General features: G+C 45.0%; 1 protein-coding gene across 4 annotated transcripts in view; it reads right to left on the minus strand.

Moving 5' to 3' along the window:
- The window catches only part of LOC147624933 (uncharacterized), a 33,398-nt gene extending 24,080 nt beyond the window's left edge, over positions 1-9,318 (minus strand). For 3 of the 4 annotated variants that reach the window (XR_015268894.1, XR_015268895.1, XM_086818175.1), the window contains exons 1-3: positions 8,248-9,318; positions 7,838-7,911; positions 6,922-7,631 (exon numbers count right to left, since the gene is read on the minus strand). Coding sequence is in view for 2 of the 4 variants with exons in the window: in XM_086818175.1 (XP_086674301.1) it covers positions 6,922-7,631; positions 7,838-7,911; positions 8,248-8,799 (1,336 nt within the window). In the remaining 2 variants the exon portion in view is untranslated. Of the gene's footprint in view, positions 1-5,695; positions 6,553-6,666; positions 6,762-6,921; positions 7,632-7,837; positions 7,912-8,247 lie in introns of those variants that run through there. The other variant, XM_086818174.1, reaches the window with a different exon arrangement.
- Between the last annotated feature and the right edge of the window lie 392 nt (positions 9,319-9,710).

Consider the following 9,710-nt stretch of genomic DNA (forward strand, 5'->3'; position numbering starts at 1 on the left):
GCGGAGCATTGGTGAGCCTCACATACGGTTGGTCTAGTTGGGAGAGATAGAGGGCTTCTCTGATGAGGCCCACGCTGAGATGAACGGTTTGCCTCTGCCCCTCATTTTCCAGCACCTAACCTGTGTGCTGGTTGGCATCATAAGTCTCGCTAAAATATAAGCAATTGTAGAGGTCAGGTCCCCACAGCTCCATGGTACGCAGTCCTCGGAGCCCCTGAAACCGGCCTCTGGTAGTAACCAAAGTGCGGTAGACTAGCAGTCACCCAATCTAATTGTAGTCCAGCCAATAAAACAAATAAATAGGAGCTAGAGTGCTCCAACACATGAAACAGAACAACACATGTTGGCCCCAAAGCTTAGCGCCCCTTTCGGTATTTCTTTATTCAATTTCAATGGAAAAGTTTAAAAGATTACAACATGGCCATTCATGGCTCGTATGTCTGCAAGTCCAATCTGCCAATCCTCTGGACCTCTTAGCATAGTGGTTACACAGCTTTGTGTCCCAAGAACACAACACTGTTCTCTCCTCTAATCTGCTAAGTCAGTGCATCCATGAGGCCTTGAATATGCATCTGATTGAGCCATGCACATAACCACAAACTCAGCCATGAAAACAGTCCACAAACTCTTCCAAATCAGTCCATAATCTTGCCCTGTTTCCACCCTCTGAACTGTCAAACCCTTCCTCTCACAAAGGGCCAAAGAAACGACTCCGGAACAGTCACGAGCCAGTGAAAAGAGAGACTCAATATGACACCTCTTGCAGTCCCACCTGCTCACAAAGAGAGAGAGAAACTTAGTCCTTGTGTCGCTTTTCACAAGAGAGAAAAGACGTGAGGAAAAGCCCCATTCAGTCTTGCCCTCTTGTCTTGCAGCCGGGAGAGAAAACCTGTGAGAGAACTTGTTGTCCAGTCTTGTGTTCCCCTCCTACAGTCCATGCTTCTCAGCTGACAGTCAGCTTCTTGCCAAAAGCAAAGGAGAGAGAAGAAGAAGAAGATCCTGCAGGCGCCTGTATACTCTGCAGCCAGCAGCCAACAGCCAACCAGTCCTCCAAGAGCTAAAGAGAGAGATAAAGGAGGCTTGTGTCTCTGTTCTATAACATAGCACAACAGCCAGCCCTTTTACTCTTCAAAAAGCATGCATAAAGTGCTATTCAACTGTCCCTGTAGCCTCAATAGCACAGCCCACCTGCAATCCTTCCAAAAAGCAACCTATAACCAGCAGCGCAGAACCCCTGTAGCTGTTTTCCCAGGCCAAAGATTAGCGCTGCCCGCCAGCAGTCTTTTCCCCAAAAGCAAGAGATAGAAAGAGACGTGTCCACCCTCCAAAAGTGTTGAAGCCTCCAAAGTTACCCTAGGGGCCACCAAAGGTTATAGAACCTTTAAAACTTTAATTCTTGGCCACTAAAGGTTATAGAACCTTTTAATCTTTAATTCTCTTTGTCCCCTTCACACATGGGGTTGTCCACTAAAGGTTATAGAACCTTTAAAACTTTAATTCTTGGCCACTAAAGGTTATAGAACCTTTTAATCTTTAATTCTCTTTGTCCCCTTCACACATGGGGTTGTCCACACATGTTTCCTTTTTATCTGTCCACCCAAGTATGATGTAACGCGCGGAAGCTCTGGGTAGTCTTCTTTCAGCCCTAAACACTCTTGAAGACCTTCTGATGCAAAAACGCACCATGATGCAAAAACGCAGGTAGAGAGAGAGTAGAGAGAGAGAGTGAGGAGTGCTGGAATTTCAGTATATACTATGTACAAAAAAGGTACAGATCTTTACAGCCATGGGCTGCCTTCATAAAAAGGTTCCTAACCCTAAAATCTGTCCCCTATGGGACCTCTAAGTGACCCACACCCCTAGTGGGTGGAATGTGTAATGCTATGAGCAAGGGGGCCCTTTTATAGGCCTTGGAATAAATGATGAACTGGCCGATTGCTGGTCGGCCAGTTACATGTCCATTAATACCCCTTTAATCCAGCCGACTGGATGTGCCTTTGGTCTTTGATGCGCCTGCTGCTGCCACGTCAGCCGACATGCTTTCTGGTACAGCCAGCAGCTCCTATACTCAGCCGACTGTACCCTGGTTCTTCTCCACATCCAAACTGGCCACTTGTGCTCCAATCCCTGGCTCTGTCTGGTTCTGCTCTTTATCTGGTTGCCTCTTCTGGATCTAGCCCTGAGCATGTCCATGGCATCTGTGATGCACATGACATCCCCCTCTGCTAAACTTGATGACGGGAATCCGACCTGCTCTTGGATGACTGTCATCATCCCAATCCTGTTCCGAAGTCCCTCTGTCATCATCCATCCCTGGCAAACCTTTTTCTCTGAAACTCCGTTCTGTTCTCCAAACCACTCTGTCTCTGGTGAAGATCTATGCATCTGGTCTTCCTCTAGTCCACAATCCATTCCTGCCCTGACTCTGAACACCGTCTTGGTCTTCGTTCCTGGAACTGAGTCTGGCACTCTCACATCACCCTTGGAGGATCAACCTCCCTTGGGACCGTACCCTGAGAACCCATCTGGCTCACGGAACTGCCATCCCCGTCTGGCACTGTGGAACACCACCAACAAACCTCCTGGGAGTTCTTCCCGATCTGTGTTCCCGCCTTGGGCTTCAAATCCCTGTACTTTCCTGTACCTTGGACCTGTACACCATCATCTGGGACTGAATCAGTGTTTAGCTTTGCTGAGCCTGATGCTCTGATACCAATGTAACGCGCGGAAGCTCTGGGTAGTCTTCTTTCAGCCCTAAACACTCTTGAAGACCTTCTGATGCAAAAACGCACCATGATGCAAAAACGCAGGTAGAGAGAGAGTAGAGAGAGAGAGTGAGGAGTGCTGGAATTTCAGTATATACTATGTACAAAAAAGGTACAGATCTTTACAGCCATGGGCTGCCTTCATAAAAAGGTTCCTAACCCTAAAATCTGTCCCCTATGGGACCTCTAAGTGACCCACACCCCTAGTGGGTGGAATGAGTAATGCTATGAGCAAGGGGGCCCTTTTATAGGCCTTGGAATAAATGATGAACTGGCCGACTGCTGGTCGGCCAGTTACATGTCCATTAATACCCCTTTAATCCAGCCGACTGGATGTGCCTTTGGTCTTTGATGCGCCTGCTGCTGCCACGTCAGCCGACATGCTTTCTGGTACAGCCAGCAGCTCCTATACTCAGCCGACTGTACCCTGGTTCTTCTCCACATCCAAACTGGCCACTTGTGCTCCAATCCCTGGCTCTGTCTGGTTCTGCTCTTTATCTGGTTGCCTCTTCTGGATCTAGCCCTGAGCATGTCCATGGCATCTGTGATGCACATGACATATGAACCTTTAAATATATAACTTGCTCACCGACCACCATGCTCACACTTATGCTGCACCAATTTCATAGGGTCATGACAGCCCCAACTGCTCTAGGCGGGCGGTGACGGCAAGATCCACTGCAATGGCCCTGTAGCATGGCCCAGTGAAGTACAACAGCATATGCTCCACTTTATGATTATTCTTCATGAGTGAGTGGACCGTATGTTCGCTGACTTGCTTCATCAGCTGCTCCCCCAAGTGTGATAATTGAGTTGGGTGGCGGCCACTACTCGAAGCGTCCACCCGCCGAGCACTTCTTCCTAAGAGTGGGGTGGTGGAGTACCTCCAGGGAGGAGTCCGATGTGTCGGCCATGGGTAAGAGAGGATGGTAGAAAGGGAAAGCTTGAGAAAAAAATTGACAAGAGTTTGGGTAGGCTAAAGGCGAAAAGTGCGTCCAAGTTGTAGATTTGGACACCATTACTTCATATCTTGAATGTATGACCTTTTGGTGTATCTATCTTGACTCCTTGATGTAAGATAATGGCGGTAGCTCTTGTTAACCCTAGGAATGGATTAACACTTGTGTATGGTGGGACTTCAAGGTTACCACTTGACTACCTCCTCTGATGATGATGGGTGAAGTAAATTTCATGGTCTTTGACTTTTTGGAAGTAGAGACTCCTTTCATGTTGAGATAGGCTTTCACTGCAGCAACACCATCAATTGTAGCACCCTTCTCAGTAAGAAAGTCTTGAAAAACTTTTGCTTCAGCTTTAGCATTAGCTCTTCTCTCCATCAAAGCTTGAATCTTTGGATTTGCTTCGAGCTCTTTGCACCTTCTCATAGTCTTAAAAAGACACCGTCAAAGAACGTTGACAACCTCCAGATTGTTGATGACTACTCTTCTCTCCTTCTCCCGACATGGTGAATGTAATTTGTGGGCTGGCCAAAAATTCTCACACCCCATGAAAGTTCTCACAAGAAGACTTAGCTCTGATACCATGTAACACAAGGGCACGTGAAAGTGACAAAATTGATGAACTACTTGTAACAAACCCACTTAATCAACAATCACAAATAATGAAAGAAAGTAGGATTCAAAGAAATGAGAAATGAGACCTCACTGAGAGGGAAACATGCCCCTCCCCCTTTGCGAGAATTTATTGAATCAAACCACGGGTACAAAGTGCCTGAATCTTTACAATAGATGAGAAGTTGTTATCCAAATGAAGAGGGAGTGCTCCAATTTATAAGGCTTCAATGCTCTAGAATGGAAAGAGTAAGCTCCAAATGACAAGTGGCTACTTTAATTGACAAGTGTTAAGCTAAATTGAAAAGTGTAAGGTGAAATGACAAGCTTAGGGACACTTGTCTCATTCTAGATGCCACATGTTCCATTCTAGATGCCGCATGTCTTAATTTAAGAGGTGATAACCTTCTATGCTAAAAATATCTCAACTCGTAAAGAATTTGACAAAGATACTTCAGTAACTCTCGATCCAGGTTTTGACATGAACGGAATTTCCATTAGACTCTGCCAAAAATAGCAACTCTCCTAGATTCTAGGAGTTGCATGCTTTAGGTCCAAGAAGGCTTCGTTGTAAAGATTCACCTGTTCATGGTTTTTTCAAATGATTTGAGCATCTAGTTTCGCCTTCGAAATCACTCATCTAAGCATTCTAGTCAATTTGACCACCCGACTGAAAACTTTAGGCGTTTTGGCCAATGGCCACCCGGGTATAAGTAGAAATGAGCATTCTAGCTTAATTAGCTACTCAAAAGATATACAAATCACAATTCATGCTCCATGAGCTATCTGGTAATTACCAACTCACATGTGGGACAATTTTGAGCAAGTCAATGATCAATTTGAAGAACAAAGTAGGAGGCTAGTTATACACTGACTTATGATTGATGACTGAGGTTGATCAAGGCACCTAACTGAGGCTACACCTCCTGTTCTCGGGAAGCCACTGAGGAACTCCTTTGAGGACCTAACTTCCATGGGCTAAATGCTGAGGATTCACCTAATGCATGCCTAACCTTCTTGAATCCTAATGCTTCTTAACTGCTTGTGTTTACCTTACTTGGACCTGTACACTCCTCACGACAATGCCCTTGAGACTTGTGACAATGCCCACAAGTATGACGCCCCTAGGGTGGACGTTGGTCCTCGTGCGATGAAGGTAGGGTGAGTGTGACTACTAGTCAAGGAATGACTACTAGTCCGGGTACGGGAAATTTACATATTCTGATGTGAAGCTGTGGGACCTAATGCTCTAATACCAATGTTGCATGCGCGAAAGCCTTACTGTACTGATCCACAGCCCTAAGCCTGATTAAGAAAAAGATGCTGAATAAACATGATTAAGACAGAGGAGAGAGAAGAGAGAGAAAGTTGGTGTCAGGGTTTTCTCTATATTATGGTACAAAAAGGTGACATGAATGTCTGTACATCTTCAAGGCCCTTGGTCTACCCCATAGGGGTGACCTCTGGCCTTCTACATGCTAATGCTAACTTCTACTTCTTCAAAAGGTGAACAGATGCTGACTTATGCTTATATATATGCTAGAGTTGCTCGTCGGTCCACATCCCTACTATCGGCCTGTTTTGCTGGACAAAGTATATTCATAAAATGCCATATTAAATGCTGCGCTTATTTTCCTTGATTGCCCCAACTGCTGGCCGACTGAATGATGCTGGCCGCTTGCTTGCTTGGTTACTTTGCTGGCTGCCAAATGCTGTAGAATAGTCTTGACGGCTGCCGACTGGTTACCCATGCTCTCCAGGATGCTGTTGTTGATGATGATGATGTCCTAACTGCTGTCCTAAACAGGGGTTATGCTGTTCATGCTGAGGATTCAACCATGGCACGGGTGTGCACATGACAGTACCCTAGCGTGCAGAAGATGCCTGCTGGCATGAGTCGGCCGGCATCAGAACTTATAAAAGCAGCAAGTCGGGTAGTGTCCAGTCGGCCAGCCTTAAAGGACAGCATGCGCAGCATTTAATGCTGTAAAATAGCATTCTCTATGCATTGCTGTCATCAGCCTATACAAATCATTAGCATGGAAGTGTCTGGACAGCTAACCTGGCCTAGCTAACCTGGCCTGTATGGGTACTGTACTGTTGGCTAATTGTCTAAACAACAAAAAAATTATGCCTTATTCCTCATTGTAGACCTGATGTTGGCCATCAACCCTACCCATGAGCGGTTCCATGTGGCAAAGCCTTCCAAGCTTATTCTGCACATTGTTTTAGGGTGTTTTAGGAGACAATAACGACATTGTTAAAGGTGATGTTTTCTGAAATTAGAATCAGAATGTTGCCTTACAATAAGTCATGCACTTGTATGTCACCTGTGCATAGGCCTCGTGAGCATGTTGTGAGCAATGAGATCCAGCAATGCTGTTCTTTTCATTAGAAATAACTGTGTCTGCCTTTTCAGTTTGCTCTGACATTTGAGTTGAAAAATAAGGAGTCTCAGATAAGCACACTCTCAGGCATTTACAGATGGCCAGAACATTATTGGAGAGAAAACCAAAAACATTAGACTCCATTCCTTAAGCACACATGTGTATGAAAGAGTGAGTGACTGCAGATACAATGCATACCTTTACACAAAAGCACGTATCTTTGATGTGCTTCTGCAAGTGTTTGCTCCAGCTTCTTCATCTTCTCTGTACTCCATGCATCAGAACCAAGCTCATGAAACAAGGAACCTCTTGCTGCTTCATTTTCCAAGTTGATTTCAACACCTGTGTTCATTTCTCTCACTTTCTTCACGGTTTCAGTATCTTCTTGTAGTTGACACTTTGCTGTCCCTACCTTTGCTTCAGCACATACACAGCCATCTACTCCCGCCCTCTTCACGGTTTTCTCAATTCTGACTCGTCTTGCCCTTAATTCCACATCAACGTCCGGAGAGAATTGGGTTAAATTCTTTAGATGAGAGTCCGGCAGTTTATTAGTCCTCAAAAATTTTTCCTTTTGAAGGTCACCTTCAAGCGCGTAAATCCTAAGTCTTAGGACAGATATTGCTGCCTCTCTTAGCTGTGTTGCCGCATCCGCTTCTAGCTTTTCTTTGACAAACTCTAGATTCTTCTCCTGCACTGCTTCAAGCTGACCTTGTAACCTATAAACTTGATCTTGCAGCTCAGAGATGGTGGCATCAGCTTCATTCAATTGTGAAGAAACTGACTCTGCCCTTTGGTTTGCACTTTTTAAACTATATTCCAGATTTTGTAATCTCTCTTGAAGTCCCTCGATAATCTGAGTGGCACAATGTAGCTTTTTTTCAGTGTCTGCTAGTCCTTCATTTGACCTACAAGAAAGTGTCAGCTTACAAAACTTTCCAGGCATTGTTACATATCATACAAACAGGTGGGTAGCCCAAAAAATGTAAATTAACTTCCTAAACTTTGCAATATATGTGCTACGCCTTCACTCTATGCAAGTGTAAAGCTAAAGCAATCAAGAAGCAAAAACCATTAACACATTACATACAGCAGAAGGGCTATTGAGCTTTACTTGCCAGCATTAATCCTTTCTAGTTGCTTCATTCCCTGAAGTTCTTTCATGTAATGATCCTTCTCTAATGATAACTGCAACTTAGTGGCATACTCCAGTTAGATGATAAGATACCAGTTCAAGCCAAATTCATTAGTGTAGAGTCCATATTAATATCGACGGTTGTTAGTTCTATTGTACATGGAGGTGACGATCAACTTTCATGCCGCGTTCATTGTAGCTGCAACTTGGAAGGCGTAGTTTGATAACTTTGAGATCGGGGGCAGATAGCATATAGTCTTATTTGGTGTACTGTGTAGTACGTGATGAGTTAACACCGGAAACTGACGACAAAGGTTTGATGCTTCGGACATGTATGATTTTGAAATTTTATGAGTATATTAATTAGATTCGGTTTTGTGCATTCAAACCTGAGCATTCATGTTCTGGAACTCCAACAGATTGTTCTCAAATCTGGCCATGCTTTGCCGGACCCATTCCCATTCATTCACTGCATGCCCGCGGATCTGGACAGCCTCTTCAGTCTTCTTCTGAAGCTGCTGATGGTACTCATGGAGCTTAACCACCAGTGCGCAAACCTTCTGTTCAAGGTGGTAGCCATAGCCTTTGAGGAAGCAAGACTCTGCACCAAGGCTCTCAACCTTAGCCAGGGCATCATCTCTCTCCTTCTGCAGCCTCTCCATCTCCATCTGCTTGCCTTCAAGCAGGCAAGCGGCCTCGTTCTCTGTCTCTCTGAGGCGATCCTGTGTCTCCTTCAACTCCTCAAATGCCCTGGCAAGCTTCTTCTTACAAAGGATATGTGCTGCCTTGACCTGCCCTTGCAGAAGCACTCGATCCTTCGACATAGCCAACAGGAACTCACGGAGCCTGTCAATCTCCTGCCTAAGAGACTCCCTCTTGTTTTCATAGATAAGATCCCGCTTGTAGGCCAAGTAGCCAAGTGCCTCGATCTCCTTGTCCATATTAAGGTAAGGGTTTCTTCTCCAATTCAAATTGGAGGATTTCTTCTGCTGTTGAACCAAATATTAGGATTTCCAGTTCTGGAGAAGTTACGGGAGTTAGGGTTAGGGTTCTGAGAAAGGGTTAGGGCTTTTTCGTCTGTTGGGATTTCTGACGTACGTATTAGGGTTTCTTCTGGCGTCGAAGTAAGAGTTAGGAAATTTTCTGCCGTCCAAGCAGGCGTTGAGGTTTGTTCTGCTGTCCAGGTAAAGGTTAGGGTTCTTCTGCTGTCGAAGTAAGGGTTAGGGTTTCTTCTTCTGCCTCTAATAAGGTCTGGTGTCGGTATTACGGTTGGGGTTTCTTTTGCTGCAGGGTTTTGTTCTCTTGTTTGGTTTGTGCGTACGCAAAGGGAAGCAGCAGGAGCTTCTTTTTCTTCTTGCAGTTGATCTTGTCCAGCAGAATAGCATTATGCGGGATGTGGAACATGGCGCAGGTCTGCTGCGAGGGGAGGGGGTCACAACCGGTGCCATACTCCGCGAAGCGACAGAATTGAAATAAACACTATGAATATTATTCTCATTCAAAAAAGCTCAATGCATTTTCAACGGAAATCTGGAAAACATGTGTGAAGATTGACACGTGCCAGATAGAAGAAGAAACGCATTTGCAAAACCGTGCCATGTGCTTAAGCGCGTTAATGAAACTAGTGGCTTGAACTCCTCAGCCAATGGGCTGTTAGCTTTGATACCACATATGTTAGAAGCATTCATCACCAATGGATTTTAAAACATGAGTGCGTTGTACGACCATTTGAAAGTAACAATGTAGCTATTCTAGACGATACACATGCCAGTGCAACTTGATTCTCTCCACGTAATCGAGAGAGCAAGGCATTATAAGAGATAGGTTTTGTCTGATCCACCTGGTCCATCAA

This window comes from Cibotium barometz, chromosome 24, assembly GCF_041138505.1.
Source record: "Cibotium barometz isolate CiBa-2024 chromosome 24, ASM4113850v1, whole genome shotgun sequence".
Taxonomy (NCBI): domain Eukaryota; kingdom Viridiplantae; phylum Streptophyta; class Polypodiopsida; order Cyatheales; family Cibotiaceae; genus Cibotium; species Cibotium barometz.